The sequence below is a fragment of the Saccopteryx bilineata genome, chromosome 1, assembly GCF_036850765.1.
Source record: "Saccopteryx bilineata isolate mSacBil1 chromosome 1, mSacBil1_pri_phased_curated, whole genome shotgun sequence".
NCBI classification, from domain to species: Eukaryota; Metazoa; Chordata; class Mammalia; order Chiroptera; family Emballonuridae; genus Saccopteryx; species Saccopteryx bilineata.
In genome coordinates, this window is record NC_089490.1 from 187,363,890 (window position 1) to 187,387,286 (window position 23,397).

At 40.1% G+C, this 23,397-nt stretch overlaps 1 protein-coding gene across 7 annotated transcripts in view; it reads right to left on the reverse strand.

Moving 5' to 3' along the window:
- Window positions 1–499: 499 nt before the first annotated feature.
- The window catches only part of SMAD1 (SMAD family member 1), a 186,014-nt gene continuing 163,116 nt past the window's right edge, over window positions 500–23,397 (reverse strand). For all 7 annotated transcript variants that reach the window (XM_066232623.1, XM_066232605.1, XM_066232574.1 and 4 more), the window contains 5 exons: window positions 18,396–18,653; window positions 15,369–15,485; window positions 11,403–11,624; window positions 5,394–5,650; window positions 500–1,851 (listed from right to left, as the gene is read on the reverse strand). In XM_066232623.1, the coding sequence (XP_066088720.1) occupies window positions 1,708–1,851; window positions 5,394–5,650; window positions 11,403–11,624; window positions 15,369–15,485; window positions 18,396–18,653 (998 nt within the window). In that variant the 3' untranslated portion in view covers window positions 500–1,707. The remainder of the gene's footprint in view (window positions 1,852–5,393; window positions 5,651–11,402; window positions 11,625–15,368; window positions 15,486–18,395; window positions 18,654–23,397) is intronic.

Below are 23,397 nucleotides of genomic sequence, written 5' to 3' on the forward strand. Positions count from 1 at the left end.
CCAGAGGTTAATTGCCATAAACAAGAGCTAAGTTCCCATGGCATCGTATCAACTTTATAATAAAGTGACGCTGGCCTTGAGGAGCTGCTGTAACCATTTTGTCATGTTGCAGTTTCAGTTCCCATTCCTTCCTGGATATGACATCCTTTCACAGTCACCTCTGCATCTCATCTGAAGTTTAGGAATCAGGGATTCTTCTGGTCGACCACATGGTATCCACCAGTAACTGATGCTGCTGTAATGCCTCACAGAAAAAAAGTAGATGTGTTTAAGATCAGGAATTCCAGATCTTGCTAGTTTGTCTTGTAATTTTTTTTAATGTCTTGTCTTTTCTGATTTAAAGTAATTCTGCTCTCCTCACAACTTTATCCCTGTCTCCGTGTCAGTAATTTAGTTTGTTTCATTTGGCAAAAAATATCGGAGAAAAACCCCTCAAAAACGTAGCGAATCTATGGATCATAAATCTAGTGTGCAAAGAAAGGAAACAACAAATTTTTAATCAAAGTATGCAATAATGACAGGTTTATTTAAAATTTCCAGTAGAGAAAACCCACTAGTTTGGGAATAAAAGTACTTAATGTATGAGAGCATAAGTGAATATAAAAGATTAGCAGAAGGAAAATAAAACCAAACATAGTACTAAAAAATTGAAAAGGTCTGAAATGGATTTAAACTGGGATGTTCTTTAAATCCTTCAAATATTTAACAGTTTGGCAAACGATTCAGTTGAAAATTAAAGCCTATTTCTGTATTGTAAACTCCATAAAAACTGCTTATAAAATTTAAGCACTTCATACGATTGGTGTTGAAACATTTTTGCAGTCAATTTCAGAATAGCAGGAATTATTCATTTGCTCTCACAGTTATATGAATCAACCAGCTGCATAACTGTTTTCTGGAGCAAATGAAAAAGATGTCAAAAATAAAAAAGGATAAAATCTCTAAAAAATTGAAACACAGCAAAATTCAGACATCAGTTTGATTCTTTAAAGCGACAAACTGAATTTTTACAGTATATTCTACATCTGTCGTTATGTCCCTCACCCCCACCCCCTCCAATACACCTAAATCCACTACTCTAATCAATTCTTAGCTTCCAAATATTCTGTACATATATATTTAGCAAAGAGCATACACCTAATATTATTCTGACAGCAGTATGGTCAGCATACAATTTTAGAAAGATTACTATGTATATCAAGATTAACCTTTACTTAAAAAACAAAAACCATTACTAAACAAATAGTTTTAAAATATTATGAAAACCCATGAAAAGACTCCACATGGGCTCTGAACCTGATAAAAACACACTTCAGAAAAACTATTAATGCTAAACTTCTGCCAAACGATGACCTTCAAGTGCCAAACACAAAAGAATCTCTTAGGACCGTTTTTTCCAACAGACAATGTGTCCCTGGCATGGCCATCTCTCCTTTAGCTATACACAGAGTCCTGCTAAACGTATGCATTTTAGGAAATTTTTTACAACAGAATGTAAACTAAACAGATTCTCGATATCAACCGTATGTTACCAAGAGTTTTTTGTTTGTTTGTTTTTGTTTTTTTAAATTTCTGAATCCAACAGTTGGTCACAGAGGTCAAGTATTTTCAAAGCTCCTTTGTCAGTCCTCAATCGCATCTGACTCATCCATCCTTCAAGTACATGCAAGGCTCAATAGTTTTCAAGAGGCAGAAGCCCGAGGCCGTTTAAGATACAGATGAAATGGGATTATGAGGCGAACCCATCTGAGTGAGAACTTTATCCAGCCACTGGAGGGGGCCATGCAGATGGATCTCAATCCAGCAGGGGGTGCTAGTAACATCCTGGCGGTGGTATTCTGCTCCCCAACCCTAGAAACAACAGGTTGGAGGTCATTCAACTTGCTCAATGCAGTGGTTAAACTTATTAAGAAAAATGAGTTCACGTAATCAGACATAAAGACATGGACGGACGCTTTCCACCAGACAGGTGCTGGGGGGCACACACAATTGGCAGGCATTTTCAGGGAATGGGTGTGTCCCCAGCTCCCCGAAAAGCCCATCCATGGATTCCAGATTGATCAATCCTGGTCTTGGGGAATGAAAGTTTTAAAAAACATTATAAGATTGTTTTAATAAAGACACTTTTTTTTTTTAATTTGGAAAATATTTTATTTTTTCTTTTCTTTTTTAAAAATCTTGTTTGCTCAATCCCTCCAACCTCCACACCTAGCCCTCCCCAGCAGTTTTAAACTTTCATTTTCATTGCCCGTTATGTTACTTGTAGTACTGTGGTAAATATTATTAAACTCTCATTTTATCAAGAAAAGAAGGAAAAAGATATGAGATAAAGTGGCATTCTGTTTCTTCCCCATTCAGCCCCTGTAAGTCTCCTATGGACAAAGAGCTCTCGCACTTTTAATCTCTAAACAAAACTGGCAGAAGCATGTAAGTATCCAAAAGCTATTAATTGACACCCAATCATTGCCTTGAATCAAGAGATTCCATTATTCATTTGCATGAGAAGGTAGCTTGTCAGACATCCTCAGGATTACTGAATCAGGATAGTAGGCTGCAAAGAAGAAAGTCACTGTGCGGAAGAGAAAAGTAATTTTGCTTTTGTAAAGAGTAAACTCACTGGTATGGTGGATGATGGATAAGAAGCTCTGATAAACCCTTATTTCATGAGGACTAGCAGAGAGAATTGGGCTCTATTGCCCTGAAGGTGGGGATTAGATCTTACTCATTTTTTATCTCAAATACCCAGCAATGGTGACTGGGACAGAGCAGAGGCTCTGGAGAAATCCCTGTTTATCTGAACCGGCTGGGATTTTTCAGGTATGGAGAATTTACTGTGCAAATAATTTATAAAATCTGGACTTTGTGTTCAAGTCCAAAAATGATCATCTTAAAAAGAGTGTAAGATGGGCTATTAGTAAAATGTTCTATATTATTTCCCTAAGATGCTAAGTGTGAGAGGGCAGAGTATGCAGTCCTTGTGATAATAAAGACAGTTGTGCAAGTTTCTCGTTGCTGGTGTATGACAGGCACTGCCCTTCATCATGACAGGACACAGCAGGAGTTTTAAAACAGGATTTGTTTATCCTTAGCTCTCCAAATCCAGCTTCCCAGCTATGTCCATTGTATCTTGTATAACTCTCCGTTCATCTTAAAGCTAGAGACTTAAGTGCATTTTCATCTTTGTAGTAATTCTCTGGAATACTGCTCAAGGTATTTACTGAATGAACAAAATCGAACATATATAAGGATTTTTTATTTATTAACTTTTAGAGATAGGAGAGGGCATGGAGCAGAAAGCATCAACTCACAGTTGCTTCTCGTAGGTGCCTTGGCCAAGCAAGCCCAGGGTTTCAAACCGGCGACCTTGGCATTCCAGGCTGACACTCTATTTACTGTATCCACTGTACTACCATAGGTCAGGCCAAATCTAATATATTTTTAATGCATAGCCTTGCGTTATAAACACTTTTTGTTAGCATAATGGTTGTTTTTATGTGCAAAATTAAAGAATCAAATATGTAGAAGTAAAATAATTAAAATTGGGTAATCAATATGAAATGAGTTTGAGAAAAAAGCCAATTGGGCAAGGTCATAAATTCTTCTAGAGTGTTCCTTCAGTAATAACAGACATATCAAGAGAACTTAGCAATGACTGCCACAACTTGTGACTCCATCTGCCCATTTTAAAGTTGAGCAACATGAATATGGGCGGGGGGGATTCCCATGCTTTAATGACACGGTTAAAATGGCCAACAGAACTAGAACCCTGATCTCTTCCTCCATAGCCACAAAAACAGTGAACAAAAAATGCTGCTGGCTGGTCACTGTCTTCATTTTAAAATTCATTTCAGCCAAAACGCTAAGTCAACAATGAAACATAACTGCTACTAGTGGAGGAGAGAGGGCTTTGTAGTCTCCTAGGTACAAAGCATGTAGGTAAACTTCAAACCTCCTTGAACACTACAAAGGCACCAGACTCAGCAGTGAAGAACCGCAGAATTATGCTTTGAGAAAAACAACACTATGAGAATACACTGAAAATCTGCTGCTATGGTTCAGAGAAGTATGGAAAGAAAAAAAGATATTCGGGGAAGGATATGTGATCTAAAAAGGATGATTAACAAAGTCAGGTTCCCAAATTGCCCTCTGTAATAAATACACTACTGAGCAGGTTTAACAACAAGTTAGGCGAGCTTCTGAAGACAGGACAGGAAAGGTGCCTGCCTCACCCAACTATGTAATTAATTTTGTTTCTCAAGGAAACAGAGGATAAGAATTCATCTTTGAGAATTCAGCAACAAGTCAGTCACTCAAGTTAGTTACTGAACAGATATTTCTTTTTTTTTTTTTTACATATCAATGATATCTTAAATTTTTTTATTTCTCGGAGGTAAAAGAGGAGGCAGCAACGAGATCAATTACTGTGAGCAATGTGTCTAACATTCCCCTTCTCACTACAGTTCAGTCTCAGGGCCAAGGCGTCTGTTTACCTTCGGGCAAAGGCCTCGTTAACTTTCGGACTATAGGAAAATCATACGGATACTAGAACCACTGAGAAAACTGATCCATTCAAAATAAACCCCAGTGTGCCAAACTTTTATTTTTACAAAAAGATTACTTGCTTATTGTTAAAACAAAAGCAAGAAGTTATATTATCATAAAAGTACTAAAAACACAGAATGAAACGAAAAAGAGGGGGTGTGCTTACTAATTGCTCTCATAAGACAACCATGCATTTAAACTACGTACACTATATAACATGGTATATTGTAATGATATTACAATAGCTAAAATAGTGCTATTCGAATATGGAGAAGTTATTAAATGTGCTACTACTGTACATTTAACACAAACACTTGTGTATTCCAATGATACAGTGAAGTTCTCACCTAATGTTCTGGGACTTCAAGTGAAATGATGTATAACCAAACCCATTTTATCACAGGGTAACTGACATACGCAAGTGTGAGTTCCTATGATATCTTGTCAATGTCCTAAGGAAATGATGTTGAATGAAATGCCATTATTTGAGGGCCTGCTGTATTCTCCTTAACTGACATCCTTGTTTAAGTCGAACAATGCCTAGATAAGAAGTTGGCTTCTGTGGACACATATCAAGAAGACAAAGGGGAGGAGGAGGGGGAGGGGCACAAAGAAAACTAGATAAAAGGTGACGGAGGACAATCTGACTTTGGGTGATGGGTATGCAACATAAGTGAATGACAAGATAATCTGGACATGTTTTCTTTGAATATATGTACCCTGATTTATTGATGTCACCCCATTAACATTAATACAAATTTATTAAAAAAAAAAAAAAGAAGACACAGATGTAAATGCTGGGAGAAAGCACAGTGTTAAAACCCCAACCGGACGCATCAGAACTCACTCACTTTCACAAAGCTCATGCGTATAGTACACATTTTTGTGAGCTCGTAGACTGTCTCGAAGCCATGGTTCACAGACTGTGCCAATAACTGAGCGAATTCCTGGTTATTGAAAATTTTCAAACTACACCCACTCGGGATCTTGCAAACAGTGGTGGGATGAAACCCATGATGGTAGTTGCAGTTCCGGCTCTGCACGAAGATGCTGCTGTCGCTGAGGCATTCGGCGTACACCTCCCCTCCAACATAGTAAAGATGGACCCCTGTGGGAAGACACAGCGCAGAATCGGTCATTATCGCTGTCCACAGCTGGAAAGCACGCCTAGCTTCAATATGTGAATTTATACAGATTTAACCTTTAGCTGATTAGATAAATAGATATTCTCCAAGTCTTGCACAGCTGATAGAATCTTAATTGTTTTTAGTTAATATATATTTAGTGCCCATATGTTAACATGCACATCTAGGTTTCAAGGAAATAACATAATCAAATCTCTAAAAAAATCAGTGACAAAGTGCACCTATTTCATTCTGGTAAGTGTTCAATGCCCTATTTGGCCGTGGATTGAAAGCATATTCCCACTTTAAAAAATACACCACAATAAAGCTGAACTTTATTATGGGATCATCACATAGCTCTCTTGCATTTATTTTGCAGCTAAGCTGTTTGAAAATTTTTAGGGTAAGAGAAGGGAAGATGGAGAGACGTCAAAGAATTAGGAAAAACCACAGGTGGAGGAAGTATTGTGGAAAGCTGTAAGATGTAAGGTCCAGGAAAAAAAACAGCTAGAAAAATAATTCATACTGTGTGGGAGCTGATCTCACCGAGCTACCATCTGCTCCAGACTTCTTCCTGTGAGCCCCAGAGTGCCAGGGCTGTAGGAAACTGATCTTACCCAGCCTTAGAGAAAAGGGAAGGCGGGGAACCTTTCTGACAATGCCCTGCACCATTTAGGGAGATTATTTTATTACAGGCCCCCTAGCAAACAAAGTCACATTGCATGTGGCTTTACACGGTCTTTGCATATAACTCTTTGCATAGTTTATTCAATGCTAACACTATTGTCTAACACAAAATATTATGTGTTGTGTTTACATGTACACACAACAGATAAGACTTCTGTAACAATTAAATAGCTGCTGGAGCAAAAGCCTATTTTTCTGTCTAATGTAGAGAAAACAAGAGTGCGTGTTCTGTGTGCTGGTTTTTTACTTCTTTTCCCTTGATTATAAAAATGAGAAGTTTTCATTTTTAGGAAGTTTAGAAAGTAAAACCAAATATAAAGCAGAGAAAATTTTCCTTTCTTTAGTGATCTAGAGGCAAGAATTATGAAAAGTTTGACTTTCTGTATTAGGTTTTTTTGAGTATCAATAAACTTTCTTTGCAATCATTTTAAATATCTACATGACTTGTATGGATACAACTATTGATTTAATGATTCTCCCATTACTGAACTATTGTGTTCTTACTAATTTTCTGCTATTATAACAAGACCATAATAAATGTCTCCGGGTCATTTTTGATAATATCCTTAGGAGAGATTCCTGGAAGTTAAATCATCGGATCGAATGCTTTTGATTCACTTTGCCAAATGACTTTCCAGAATGTTTCTATCAATTCACACCCTCTGCACAAGTCGTGTCTGGTGCCTTCCTCACACTGCTTGTGCCAGTACTAAGTCAGAGCTTAAAACAAAAACAAAACTTCCCTAATTAAGAGCTGGAAAACAACAGTGTTTTAATTTGCACGTGAGGCTGGTATGATGATTTCACATGTTTATTAGCCATCTGTTTTTTTTTATTATTATTATGAATTTACTGTTCATCTTTCTCACCTGTTTATCCTGCCGGGGTTCTAAGTATTTTTATTTTTTATGAACTGCACATATCATTTATTTATTTCCCCATTAGCCCTCTGTCTTTTAATTTTGCTTATGTGCCTTTTTTTAAAACTATAGAAGTTTGAAGTCTTTAAGTAGTCAAATCTCGTGATCTTTTCTGTTGTTCAATATGCTTAGCTAATTTCTCTCTAATCAAATATATATTTTTTCTAACTTTTGAATAGCTTGCCTTAAAAATAAAAGTTCAACTCATGAATTTATTTGCATCTATGGAATGAGGTCAGGGTTTCCCCTCCAGCCTCACCCAAAAGCTAGCTTTGTTATCACAGGGCCATTAGCAGAACACTCCACTGATCTGTTATGCTTCACTTAATGTACATTAAATTTTAAAATGCATTATAGTCTGCGTTTAATTTATTCTACTGTTTTGTCTACACACTGATTTAATTGTAGTTTCATGATGTTTTATTAACCCTAACATCAAGTATATTTTCTTTACTCTTCCATTTAAAAAATTTAGCTATTTTCAGTTTTTTATAATACTCAGCATACATTTTCCAACTTTCAAAAAATCACTACATTGTGATTCTGATATGGATTGCTTTAAACTATTAAATCAGGGAGAATGAATATCCTCAAAACGTTCTTACAATATTAGGCCTTCTCTTTAAAAAGCACAGACTGCATTTTATTCAAATTTTCTTTCTCTTACAATAAAATTTGGTTTCCTTTACACAAATCTCATATATTGCGAGTTGAGATTATTTCTAAAAAGAAATTTGTTTCTTGTTGCTATTGGGCATGTAATTTCCCCCTCTAGTGTATTTTCTAACTGGTTATTGCCAAATTAAAAGAGATTGACATATAATTTCTAAAAATGGATTCATTGTAAGTTTCTAAATAAATACATCATTTGAATTGACGCCATGGCTGTAAGTAACACTACCACGGGCAGAGGAAAAGCTCTCACAAACTTCCTGCATGGGTGGAAATTAATAAAAGCTTCTTGCAAAGTAATTTAGAAAAAAATATATCAAGAGCTTATGACCTACCTACTAATTTCACTTCAAGAATCTATTCACCCCCGCCTGACCAGGCAGTGGCGCAGTGGATGGAGCGTCGGACTGGGATGCAGAGGACCCGGGGGTTCGGGACCCCGAGATCGCCGGCTTGAGTAAGGGCTCATCTGGTTTGGGTAAAAGCCCACCAGCTTGGACCCAAGGTCGCTGGCTCCAGCGAGGGGTTGCTCGGTCTGCTGAAGGCCCACGGTCAGGGCACATATGAGAAAGCAATCAATGAACAACTGGGGGGTTGCAACGCGCAATGAAGAACTAATGATTGATGCTTCTCATCTCTCTCCGTTCCTGTCTGTCTGTCCCTGTCTATCCCTCTCTCTGACTCACTCTCTGTCTCTGTAAAAAATAAATAAAAATTAAAAAAAAAAAAAAAAAAGAATCTATTCACCCCCTAAAAACAAACAAACCCTAGCAACCAATTAATTAATCATATCATCTATAAATAATGATCATTTGGGGTTATCTCCATTATCTGTAATTCTACAATAGTCAAGGCATCTGGAACAATTTTAAATAATAGCATTCCCAGAATTCTTATCCTCTTCTAATTTTTAATAAGAATGCCCCAGAGTACGGCTTTTTACTACCTTGGGGTGATGGCCAACATTAGAACTTAATGAAAAATATGTCTCTCTGTTCCAAATGTATGCAAAATTGTGCATACCTACAATCTCAGGGGTTTACAGACCAAAGAAACATAATTCGTATGTTATGAACTTAACTAAGTTCTAGCATTTCTTCATTAAATGCGTAGCTTAGGGCCTCCGTTAATTATATTAAGGAATTATCCATCAATTCCTGCTTTCAGAGCTATTTTTTTTTTTTTTTAGGATTAAATGTTAAACTTTATCTCAAATGTCTTTTAAGCAGCTACTAAATAACCTTTTAATTTGGTTCACTGTTCATTTCACAGGTCATTTTTTTAAAGCAAGAGAGACAGAGAAAGGGACAGACAGACCAGAAGGGAGAGAGATGAGAAACATCAATTCTTTGTTGCGGCTCCTTAGTTGTTCATCATAGGTCATTTTTTTAAAAACTTGTACCCTGGAAATAATTTCAAACTTACAGAAATAGAAAAACAGATCAAGGCACACCCATGTAACCAGCATGCAGATTCCTCTATTGGGACAATTTATTCCACACACTTTATCTTGTGCACCTCCCTCCCTTCTCTTCTGCGCGTACTCACATGCACATATATGCATTCATGTATGTTATCTTAATGCAGAATTTAGATCTATATAGGGTGGGGCAAAAGTAGGTTTACAGTACTGAGTATGCAAAACAGTTTATTCTCGCACTATTATTTGTACTATACCTGTAAACCTACTTTTGCCCCCACCCCACATATATTATAGATATATATAAAATATATATTTTCCTAAACCATTTATTTCATTATCACCCTTTAGCCTAAATAACTTAAGTGTATATTTCCTAAGAATGGAGATATTCTCATACAGAGACACAGTACCTTAGCAATGCCAGTATTTAACACAGATATCATACTTTAATCTACCACTCCTATTCTAATTTTGCTTGTTGACCCCAATAATGTTCTTTATAACATGTTTTCCCCTGTCCAGTACAGGATCATACCCAGGGTCAGGTTATTAACACAGAGCTATCATATCCCTTTAACCTCTTCTCATTTGGAACATTCTCACACCCCTGTCTTTTGAAATTGGCCTTATGGGAGAATACAGTCCCTCCTCAGCCTTTTTAACAGAATGCTCTCTGTTTGGGATCTGTCTGCAGGTTCCTGATTACGAGATGCAGAGAGAGCTGCACCTCAGCAGGCATTCTGCAGAGGTGATGCTATTTCCTCCCAGGGCATTGCCTCTGGAAGAATAGAATCCTCATCTGTCTCTCACTGGGGATGATGATTCTGACCTCCCAGTCACAACGCTGTCCAATTCCCCCACTGTGTAATGAATGACTGATCTTTATTCTCCCTTGAAACTAACAAGGCTGCACGTGACAAAACACTTCAGGGCCATGCACATACCCTGGTTCTCATTTAAGGATTCTCTCTGTGTTTAGTGTCCACTGATGACTGTTGCTTGACAGCTAAGAAAGAACTTTTCCAACTCTAGCACTCACTCTACGTTTACCAATCAGCCTTTTCCAACTCTAGCACTCACTCTACATTTACCAATCAGCCTTCCCTACTCATTTATTTACCTAGTCACCACTGGCATGGACTTCGGAATGATGATTGATTGCTTTCCACTAGTTTAAAATTCATTCTTGCACTTAATTATTTTGGTGTTCCAACTACCCTAGAATTGGCCGGCGAAAGCCCCTCCAGGGGGGCCCCGTGACGTGCCCCCATCATTTCCACAGGCCTTTCTTTACTCTTGAACATTCTTTACAACAGAACGTTCCGGGCTCATCCAGCGCCTGCCTGTCCCAGCCTTGAGGTCAGCCCTTCTTCCAAGCAGCCCTGGTTTCCCTTCGTGGGGAACGGTGTGAGAGACGACAATCTCAGCACTAGACGTGTTCACTGCTCCTGGGTGTCTCTGCCTCTTGGCCCCTTCAGCATACAGATCAGAAACTCTCTGCATGTACAGACACATCTCCATACGCACGCATACACACATGCATATACATGAGATCATAAACATGCACATCATCCAAGTCTACTGAAACAGCTCAGGGTTTGTTTATAACCACACTACCCTACCTGGCCCCGACTGAGGGTGCATAGCTAAGTGCTATATTCATGGGTTGTTTTGGATTACTTGGTTCTCTTTGTTTTTCCTCAGTGAATTATGGTCTTCATTTGAACTACACGAGGTTTACTTATTTTAATTTGCTTTTAGTTTTCGGTTGTAAGAAAACTTTTAACAGCCATCCTATTCTGCAGCACAACACAAGACAGGTCAGTATTCCTGAATAACAAATCACTCTTTCTGCTAATTACTACTAATTATGATGCATCGGTAGACCACAAGAATCGCTGGCTGGAAGTGAACTTCGTGATAATACAAATTAGAAAAATATTTACAAGCTGCAGCAAGTATAGATTCTCTGGCATTGCTGGTTTGCTACAGGAAGGACTGAGCAGTTCAACAGAGATTCAAGTGCAAACTCACCTTTTCCAATATGCCGCCTAGTGTTCTCAATGGTGGAATTCCGATTAACGTTGGACAGCAGCCCAAGGCAGAAACGGTTCTTGTTGTTGGAAGGATCGGTGAAACCATCCACCAACACACTTGTGGAGGAGGCGTGGAACGCTTCACCCACGCGGTTATTGAGCTCATAGTAGACAATGGAGCACCAGTGTTTTGGTTCCTCATAAGCAACCGCCTGAACATCTGTGAGAGAGAAACACTTGTCGTCAACCAGGGTTAGTGCCCCGGGCTCTCAAAAACTGAAACTGTGTTGTCAAACTGGCTCAGGATCATGGAATGAAGAGGTGGAAAAGCAATTGCTGTTGTGATGGCCAGAGCTCATCGGTGATGTCTAAAGCAGATACTCCTTACTGAGCCCGACGTGCTCCTCTCACTGGAAAATAATTGTCTCTAATTACTGTCAGACAACCGCGATGCCGGCGAAGCGAGCATACCCGCACAGCATTTGCGGGACATACGCCCATCATAGGCCAAAATGGAAATCACCCCCATCACAGACCCTGGCTCGCCTTCTAAAGAAACGCAACAAGTGCTAAGTGAGATGAACAAAACAAGGGGGAAGACAACAATGGAGGACGGGAAATTAGCCAAAGGTGCTGGCATGGAAAGGGAATTACTTTCAACAAAGCCTGCTTACGCCTAGGCTTTTTCAAAGCAATGGAAATCAGTTTCTAATTATTGATAAGAAGTTACTTTACTTCACGTGAAGTTGCCAATAACTGTCCCAGCCCCAGCGCCGCGGCCCTTGGACTCAGGAAGGGCCCTGGCCAGCTGGCCGAGGCTCACAGAATGAATCATATCTCTCTCATCCAGATTTCACGCTGACTTCCTTACATTTGCTTTAAGTCATGCAGAGCAGGTGTGTGTTGTCTCTCTATTCCCAGAATGGGCCAACAATGGAAATTACCCAACTTTACTGACAGGATGCAGCTTGTTAAGTCAAATCTCTTAAGACTAACAAATCTCCAAACAGAACATGCTTCTAAATATTTGCAACTAAAAGGTTCTAAAGATAAGTTCCTTCTGTAGTAAAAACCTCTTATACCACCGCGTTAGAGATTCCAGGAATACACACCACATACAGCCAGTATGCCGATACCATAACGATCTGAGGTTTATGAAGTCTTGAGGGTACAATCGTAAATAAAAGAAGAAAAAAATAAAAGGAAATCCACGTTGGAGGCATGAACTATAACTGTGAAGGGAAAAAGCACTTCTATGTTCTTGACATCAACCTCCATAAATATTAAATGTACTTTACTTTAGAATTCCGTACAGAAAACAAAGAAAATGGTCATAAGAAACCACTCAGCCACAAGAAAAGATGACATACTGCCATTTGTGACAACATGGGTGGATCTTGAGAATATCCTGCTAAGTGAAATAACTTGGACAGAAGAAGTCAAGAACTGTAGGATTTCACTCATATGTGGGATATGAAACTGAAAGCAACAAGTGAACAAAAAAGACAAGCAAACAAACTCATGGACACAGACAACAGTATGTGGTTACCGGAGGGAAGGGGTGTGGGGGAGGAGTAAAGGGTAAAGGGGGTCAAATGCATGGGAAGGACGATGACCTGGCTTTGGGGGGTGAGCACACAGCACAGTATACAGACCGTGTACCCCCGAAATGTACACTGGAAACCTATATAATTTTTGTTAACTAACCAATGTCACCCTAATAAATTTAATAATACAAAAAGAAATCCACACAAACATTAGTTGCTTTATAAGCTTAAGTGGGTGAGCTGAAAACATACACCGTCTTCCCTGTTGGCTAAGCACCTAGTCCTCGCCAATTTGCTATTTCAAAGAGCAAAGGTTTAGTGATTTACAAGTGCCAAATCTTAAAGAAGGCTGCAACATCATCAACAGCTTTTATCAGTTCACAGTTGTTCAAAATACTATTCATCTAGGTCACAGTGTGACAATTTCTTTTTCTATAAAAGGCCAGAAAGGTTTATCAATCATGTGTTCTCCATTGCAACTATTCAACTGTACCCACATAGTGCAACAGCAACCACAGGTAATATGCAACAAATAAACACAGTGTATTCCAATAAAACTTTATTCACAAAGATAGGGAAACAGTCTGAATCCGCCTGCAGGCTGTACTGCTTACCCCACACTTTAGAAAAACCACCACCAACAAAAAGGCCAAGGTTCCTTCCTCATTAAAATATTAACTGTAAACTTACTCTAATGGTGAAATGTTTTTTTTGGTTTTTTGTGTGTGACAGAAACAGAGAGAGAGAGACAGACAGACAGACAGACAGATAGGAAGGAGAGATGAGAAGCATCAATTCTTCGTTGCAGCACCCTAGTTGTTCATTGATTGCTTTCTCATATGTGCCTTGACGGGGGGGGGGGCTACAGCAGACCAAGTGACCCCTTCCTCAAGCCAGCAACCTTGGGTCCAAGCTGGTGAGCCTTGTTCAAACCAGATGAGCCCACGCTCAAGCTGGTGACCTCAGGGTTTTGAACCTGGGTTGCCACATCCCAGTCTGATGCTCTATCCACTGCACCACTGTCTGGTCAGGCTCTAATGGTGAAATGTGTAAGCTATTTAAACAAAACCTTTTAAAACAATTTCAAGGTCAGTTTCGTGAAATCAGACATTTTGGACTTAGCAACAATAGCTATAGGTTCCACAGGCTATAATCTGTATGTGCTGTGCCCATTTTTTCCTGCTATCCTGTTCCCCAAATAACAATTCCGAAGATGTGTGAGGCAGGAGTTATTTCCTCCAACCAGAATCTTTGTTGGCTCATAATTACATGTTTCAGAGAATGATCTGGAGATCGGCAGAGCCAACAGAAAAGATGTGAACATTTTTTATAGAGTAAGAAAGTGTACATTCTTGTTCACCAGACTGCACACCTAAGAAAGGTTCTTTGAGTTTGTCAACAAATTTTAAGACCTTCAAAAATACAAGTGAGTCTGACAAAATCTGAGGTATCCCCAATTTTAAGAAAAAAGCTGATGAGAATGAAATAAAACATACCCAGTCGAACTGTGTTTTAACGTCATTTTGCACATAATTTATACAAATTTAAGGATCCTGGCCATGCGCCCATGCACCGGCAATGCACTTTCCCCCACGAGAGGCTATGTGGGAGCATTTTATTCAGCAGTGCGGTGAGGTGAGGTGCGGTCCTGACTTCTCGGGTCCGACTTCTCGCCAATGCTCAGAGATGTTCCCAGCACTTCCTCACCTGCGGTCCCTGCTCTCTCAAGCCCACTCCTCTTGGCACTGCAGCCCTGGAGGACTAGGGGCATCCTCCCCTCAGTCACTGCCCAGGGATATGCAGAGCTGCAAACAGACCCACCCTCTGCCAGGGAGGGAAAGCAATGTCCGGTCCTGCTTCAAATTCCTCCGGGTGAGAGGAGGAAAAACAGGCGCCTCAAATTCCTTTTGCAGTCAGGTCAGAAACAAAGAAAAACAGCAAGAAGGAAATGAATGCTGTCAGTTTGTTCCTGCGGCCGCTCTCCAAAGAGGAGGACTAGAAACCAGACGGGGTTTAAGACTAGCAGCTCTCCTAACGACAGAAGGACCGTCTGGAAAGCCTTGTTACATGAACTTCTAATCTGGGAAATCACCAGTAGGAACTTCACTTCAGTACTGTTATGATCACTGGTACAATAACCCCCCCCCCTGCCCTTTACTTAAAAATACTCTTTTATCTCCAATTCAAAATTACCAAGTATTGAGGCACAATTACACTTAGGTCTTCATTAATCACACCAGTGTGTTTGTTCTTCCTATAAAACGTCCAAGGATGGTTTCTAGAGAGCTTCTCTTAGTGCTCTTGGTCTTCCCCAAATAGCTACCTTGTTAAAAACTAATCAGGCTGGGTGAGAGAGTAACATTTGGAGTGATAAACTGGAGACTGGAAAAGGGGAATTAAGTAGCAATGCATTTTACCTCCTCTGCTGATTTCAGAGGGCAGTGAAGGTGCCATCATGTTTGTGTCCATTGGCTGAGAGCCGTCCTGGGTCATGGGGTCTTCAGGGGGTAGGTAAGCAGGTGGGGGCGTATCAGCTACAAAGTTAAAAAAAAAAACAGTTTTTTTTTGTCCTTAATAAACACGCACACCATTTCAACCTCCCCATCCAAAGGGTGCTGCAGACACTGGGTTTGCTGTGCGCTTCCTGAAAATCACTGCCATCTCACAGTCTTCCACAGTTTCAGTAGAGATTTAGGGAGAGGAAAAGCACTGGAGGCCAGTTCCAGAAGGGGCCTGCCTGCCACCCAGGATCCTGCCATTGTAACATAGATGAGCACCCAGACCAGGGTTCGGGAACCTATGGCTCACAAGCCAAATGTGGCTCTTTTTATGGCTGCATCTGGCTCGCAGACAAATCTTTAATAAAAATAATAATAACATTAAAAATATAAAACATTCTTATGTATTACAGTCCATTTCCTACCGCTCATGTTCATGGCTGCAGGTGGCTGGAGCCAATCACAGCTGTCCTCCGGGACAACACCAAATTTTTATTGGATAATGCTTAACGTACACAGGTCGTTGTATGGCTCTCACGGAATTACATTTTAAAATATGTGGTGTTCATGGCTCTCTCAGCCCAAAAGGTTCCCGACCCCTGACCTAGATAATCTTTCTTGCATACAAGCCACGTGGAGAGGACCTCAGCATCTCCCAGTTTCGCAGGTGGATGGAAAACCTTTGAAATCTACATCGGACTTAACCGGGGCTCCGTGCTCTCTTCCACTAAACCTACAGGCTCTTAGGAATTACCAGCTGAGTTTCATTATAGTCAGCTTACTGACTTAAGTTTCCCAAGACTTCAGGCAAGCTGTTTGGACCACCTTTGTCCTACTCACTTAAATAATCACTGGTTTGAAAATCTCTAGTAGCAGAATAACAGGAAACAAATCAGTTTATTCTCACTATCTTTTACTGCAGAATTTTTACATTTAGGTTTCTTCTGGAAAGTCACAGCCAGCTGGAAAGTAAGAGGCCAACAATATTGATTTCTTAAACAACATGAACATAAGTCTTCTGTTTTCTTAACTAAAGGGCATAGGCTTCCCCAAAGCAAGTTCCTCTCTGGCTAGCCTGAAGCCCATGTAGCACAAGGGACAGAGCAGGGAACAAAGCTTTAGCCCAGGGAAGCACGGGTGACTTAGGGAAGTCCTCCACTCAGGGAGACTATCAAATGCAAAGACCTAAATCCCACAATTCGGTGACTTCCACCTTCCAGCTGTTACCATGCCAAGGGCTCAGGCCACAAAGATTAGGACTGTGGGGACCTTATCTGGCTGCCTTTTCCACCCTTCCTCCAGCTTCTTTAAAACTGCTTCTCCCCTGAAGCGGGGACACTGACTGGGCTGTCCTTCCAGGCAGGAATGAAGACAAAGAGCCTCCTCTGAGACCAAGTTCAATACATTTCTGCAAACATGCTGGTGACATTTTCCTGGGCCACCTACGCATCAGCAGCACCACAGGGGGACTAGGTAACCACTGGCGGTACTCACTGTTCCCACAAGTGCCTCCTCCCACCCGGGCGACCTCTTCTCCCTATTTCCTCCCTATTTCCTGTGCCTTAATCCCAGACAGACAGGGAAGAAGGGTCAATTCAAGCAACCACCTTCCATTTCTCTCACCCTTGGGCTCACCCTGGGTTTGCCACGGCTCAAAAGCCTTCTGAAATGATCTCCCCGCCAGCCTGTTCACCAAAACCCAACGGGACAGGGATGGAGTGGACAGGAGTGAACAGGAAATCACAAGAAGATGGTAATTTGATTTTTAAATGAATAGATCTCCCACCCTTATCCTAAACAGTTTTGGATTAAAAAAAAAAGGCAAAGTAAACAAGCTGAAAAATAAAAGCAATAGATATATAAATAAAAGATAGAAATATCATGTGTGAACCACTTTTCAACTTTTGAGGAAGTACCAGTACTGACGTTGAACTCAAATTTACTTAAAAACCATTTCAGCCTGACCTGCAGTGGTGCAATAGATAAAGCGTTGACCTGGAATGCTGAGGTCGCTGGTTTGAAACCCCAGGCTTGCCTGGTCAAGGCACATATGGGAGTTGATGCTTCCTGCTCCTCCCCCCTGCTATCTCCACCCCCCTCTAAAATGAATAAATAAACAAAAAACATTTCAGTGGCCCAATAAACATGCTTGCTCCCTCACTCATAGAAGTCAAGTATATAGATATCAAGTATATCTTTATTTAGATAGGTTTCTTGATGCCTACTGGCAAGAAATTTGGTTCTAAACATCTTTTTCCCCCATCTTTGTTCTCTGAGGTGCTAGCTTATTAACCTATTAACTTGAAAAACAAAATGTCCTAATTAATCATTTATTCTGATAAACATTACACCATCAGTGAAGTCTAAAAAGGAGGATAATTGTTTTCTGTCTTTGCTAAGTAAACAAGCAGATGGTTTCCAGTACTTCTGTTGCAATTCCTTTGTTGTTAAAGTATACGTTTCTTGGGATTACATCACCACTTAAATGAATTTAATTAAGTAGGGGACTGGGATCCCTCAGGAAATATCTTTCCTGAGGTTGAATTTATAGCAGGATATTTTTCCTATGTATGAAATAATGTCCACGGAGGCTGCATTTCTCTTAAAGCAAACGTGTACAACACACTGCTTTTCTCTTTTTTCTCTTATCAACAGCAAAGGCTGAACAATGATGCCACTCCCAGAAGGATGCAGCTGCGTCGAAATGCTTTGAAATAAAAAACAGAACTTACTCAAGCATCTGTGCCTGATGAATAAGACAAGGTATGTACTTAGCACCTAGTGGACGAGGTCTCCCTCAGCCCAGGTCAAATCCCGGGTCCTAGAGCACAGCCCCAAAGACGGTACCAGCACAGAGACGCTCCCAGGCCGGGTACACAGCTTCTCCCCGACACTGAGGAGAGACCTCGGAGCAGACCACAGAACGCCACCTGACACTCCACCTACCTGGCATCTGAAAAGGGCTTCCTGGGTCGGAGCTGGTAGGAGAGTGAGGGTAGGTGCTACTGCTGCTTCCGGGGGAGTTTGGGTAGCTGCTGTTGGGCGAGTGAGGGAAGGGATGGCTGTTGGGCTGCTGGAAGGAATCCGGATAAGTGGCATTGAGTGGCATGTGAGGCTCATTTTGTCCTAAGTTGCGGAACTGAGCTAAGAGGCTGTGCTGAGGGTTATATTCACTGTGTCTCGGCACCAGCACTGGAGGAAGAACTGGAAGGGAAAAAAACACACAGAAAAACAAGACAATGTGAATGAGGGAAATCTATAATAACATTGTAATAAAGGTGAAACATAATCTGTAAGTAACAAATTATCTGAACCCTGCTCTGCTGCCAACTCAAAAGTGCCATTCAAATGAAAAGCCATTTTTCACCCATGAACAAATGCAGTGAAAAACATTGTTTCTTAGAATCACTTATGACTTACACCTGAGACGAGCAGCATTGGCCAACGGCCTGGGGAAAGTCTGCAAAAAACATTCTTTTCAATTAAAGCGTTATGGCTCCCCTAGTCTTAATTTTTTCATCTACTAACAACCAGACACAATTAAGAATATATATCATCACTGACAAGTCCACTTTATATACTTGACAGGTAAGAGTTTCACATTTAAGAGTTAATGATATTTATTGAATGATATGCACTATTCATCATAAAATGTTTCAAATGGATACAACTCACTTTAGACCAAAAGGAAGCATAGTATTGTAAATAAAGTCAAAACGGTAAATACAGTGAACAGTCCAATATCCACATGCCAATAAAGACAGTTAATTAGACAAAAATGATGTTTTTGGCCCTGGCCGGTTGGGTCAGTAGTAGAGCGTTGGCCTAGTGTGTGGATGTCCCGGGTTCCATTCTTGGTCGGGGCACACAGGAGAAGCAATCATCTGCTTCTCCACCCTCCTTCTCTCACTTCTCTCTCTCTCTCTCCTCCTGCAGCCATGGCTCAATTAGAGCAAGTTGGCCCTAAGCACTGAGGATGGCTCCATGGCCTCTGCCTCAGGCACTAAGAGGAGCTCAGTTGCTGAACAATGGAGTAATGCCCCAGATAGGCAGAGCATCGTCCCATAATGGGCTCGTTGGGTAGATCCCGGTTGGGGCTTATAAGGGAGTCTGTCTCTATGCCTCCCCTCCTCTCACTGAATTAAAAAAAAAAGAAAAAAATATGGTGTTTTGTGGAACAGATTTTACGTTATGTCCTAGTAGTCACACAGTCACATGCAGTTGTCAAAGACACACTCTGGGAAAAGCACTGTTAGGTGACTTCGTGGTTGTGCTAACATCAGAGGGCACTGACGCAGACCTACGGTACAGCCCACTGCTATAATTGTCTGTGCTGCACTTTTATATGACTTGCAGCTCAGCTGGTTGGTTCATACCTGCGTCATCACATTCACTCTACACATTACAACCATTATGGTGACATCACTCGGTGACAGGAATTTTTTATCTCCCTTATAATCTTATGGGGCTATAAATGTATATGCACTCTGTCATCAACTGAAAAGTCATAATGGGGTGCATGACTGTATCTTGTGAACATCTTTTCTCTGAGGATCTTAATCCCTATTCCCCCATGTATGAGACGCTCCCATGTATGACACACCTTAATTTTGGGGCCCGAAATTTGAAAAAAAAAATTACATAAAGTTATTAAACTCTAGTTTTATTCATCATAAAATTCATACAACTCTTCATCACTGTCAAAACTCCCATCCATTCACTTGTCCTCATCTGTGTCTGATGACGAATCACTGTCTTCAACAATGAGCACAAAAACAACTGCGAAAAAGCGGAAAATGCAAGTAAAAAAATCTACAACCATTGTACAATATAAGACGTACCCAGTTTTTCAACCCCAAAATTTTTAAAAAGGTCTGTCTTATATATGGGGAAATACGGTTATTTACCCACTTTTCAGGTATCCTTATTACACTACATGACAGGTAAAAAGAACGAAATAGGTCATACAATTCACATTTTACTAAGTGAATATTTAAGGCCAAAAATGTTTACACCAGTGGAGAAGGAAAGAAAACAAATCATTCCTAAAAGCTCTGTCTGTCAGGAACCTAAGGAGTTAATAATAATTAGCATGGTCAGAAATTTCCAGAAGCAAAGCCAGCCACTACGGATGCCAGGAGAATCTAAGGGAAAGGCTGGTGAACAGCACCCTAACCCGGGTTAGATCCTGAGCTTCCTGCCAGGGTCACCAGATGGCTCTCCCCAGTCATACAGGCCCTTAGAGTCCCTACTGCTCTTGTGGCCTTGGCTAGGAAGACAAAAACAACCTATTTGGTCAACTGCAGGAAAGGAGAGGGGAAGAGATTTAAATCTGTTACTGTTGCTGGGGGTGAGGATTCAGAATTTATTTTCCCAATGAAACAATACTAAGTGGGATTAGAAATTAAGCAGATTTTTGAGCTTTCCAGGGATTTTATCCATAATTACTAACATTTATACAGGACAAAAAAATGGCTCTTAATACTTGGATTATCACTTATTCATGAGCTGAAAAATGTTTAAGTAAATGTTTGAAGATATAAAAATTTCTCATACGCTGTATCTAAAATTTTACATATGGTAATCCTGTAACAATATGATATCCTTATCTGACCCCTTAAAACAAATCCTTTTAGTATAAATGTATTCTTTTTAGCACAGTGATGGAATCTGCCCAAATCAAGTCATCAAGAGAACTGTGCCTACTCCTACCTTTCCAACAGCCACCTGAAGTATAAACTACTTTGTTTTGCTGAACAAGAACATTCCCGGTATGGTAGTCATAAAGGGTCCCCAATGCCAACAGAAATCTATATTCCAAACCAAACTCATGCTATGAGATGGTTCGATGCCTTTAAGTTACATATACAATCTAACATTCTCTTTTTTCTTTTAGCTGTGCGGCTTAGGTGCCCACTTTCCAAAGTTGCCTTTTTTGGTCATCTAGCTATCACCTCAATTCTGATTGGTGTACCTTAAAAGGGGGCAAATAGTGCCCTCTGTACCCCTCCCCCCAAAGACAGCACCAGATAGCAATTTGAATCAATCCTCCATCTCAACCCTTCAGAACCCTAATACATACACACACACACACACACACACACACACACACACACACACACACACGAGTCTCGCCCTCTCCCTCCTTACCGCATCACAGTTTTAGCGTCTCCTACTGCCGTTCAGAAGTAGGAGTCCACCTCCTCCCACTGCAGCAGAAGGCCAAGTACATATTTCTGCACCCCAAGCTGATGCCCTGCGGGTCCCTGCAGTAACGCTGTTGTGTGGTGTGCAGAGGTCTGGCTCCCGGGCATAGTGCTGCTCTCAGTGGACATTACAGATGAGGCCAACCAGCTTGTGCTAATGACCTGGGAGAAGTGAGCCACCAGCTACAACAACAAATCAGCATTCTATAGATGAATTTGACAAGAAAAACAATCCCCCCCCTCTGATTATTAAGATGATTTTTGCCACTGCTGGTGTAGGAAGAGGTATCTTTTAATAAACTTAAAGAAGGTACTGAGGTATCACATATCTAAACTAAAATGTCTTCATATAAATGGAATTGTATGGGCTCTTGTGTGTAGCTTCTTTGGTTCAACACTATGTCTATAAGGCTTCCCCAATGCCATGTGTAGCATCTTATTATATGTATACATTACAGTTTATTTACTCGGTCTCCCCATCTAACCTCTTCAGAGGATCATCAATTTCATTTTTTTTCTGGTTTATCCTTCCTGTGTTTCCTCTTGAAAAAATTAAGCACATAAATATATGCTTTCTTATCTCATTTTTATTACTAAAAAGAAAGTCAACCTACCATATATATATGGTTGTATATATATATATGTGTGTGTATATATATATATATAAATATATACTCTTTTTCACTTTGCTTTTTTCATTATATCCTAGAATTAACTTTGAGTTTAGAGCTCTTTCTCATTTGTTTTAATAGCTTATTGCACCGGTTTATTCAACCAATCTTCCCTGTCTGGACATTTAGGCAGTTTACAATATTTTACCATCATATGTAAACTGCAGTGAATAACCCAGTATGTTATATATTGTTGTACTGTTAAAGGTGTATCCCTGGCAGGAACTCCTAGCAGTGGAACTACTGGGTGAAAGGGTAAATGCAGATATCATTTTGTCACTGTTGAGTACCCCCTATTAGGGTTGCACCATTTTGCGTTGCCACCAGCAACACATGAAAGTGGCTTTTCCATCCACTGCTTCCCCAACGGGCTGTTTTGTCAAACTTTTGACTTTTTTAGACACTCCAATGGGTAGGAAATAATATTTTCCCAATTTTAATCTGCACTTATCTTAGTAAGTGATCGTCTTTTCATGTATTTCAGAGGACATTTTAATACTTGTATGCGTGCGTGTGTGTGCGTGTGCACTGTCTGCTTGTCTTTTGCCCCTTTCTGGTCTTTTCATTTTGCATTTAAAAATACACATTAGTGGCCCTGGCTGAATAGCTCAGTTGGTTAGAGCATTGTTCTGAAGTGCGGAGGTTGCTGGTTCGATCACCGGTCAGGGCACATACAGAACAGATCGATGTTCCTGTCTCTGTCTCTCTCTCTCTCTCCCTTCCTCTCTTGCTAAAATCAGTAAATAAAAATTAAAAATACTATACATATTAGAGATGTTAACCCATGATATATTTATATGTTACAAATATTTTATCACAATCTGTCTTGAGTTTGCTTATGTGCAAAATTTTTTATTTTTTTATTTTCAAATTTTTCAGTATTTTCTTTTATTGCAACTGGATTTTGATTCATAGAAAGCTTTTCCCTGCACCCAGATTGTAAGGGGGAATCCATCCATGTATTCTTGGAGTGCATATAAAGTTATTTTCTTTAGCTCTCTGATCCATTTGGAGTTCAGTATTATTTATAGTAGGAGGAACAGATCTCATTTCACCTTTTTCCAAATGGTT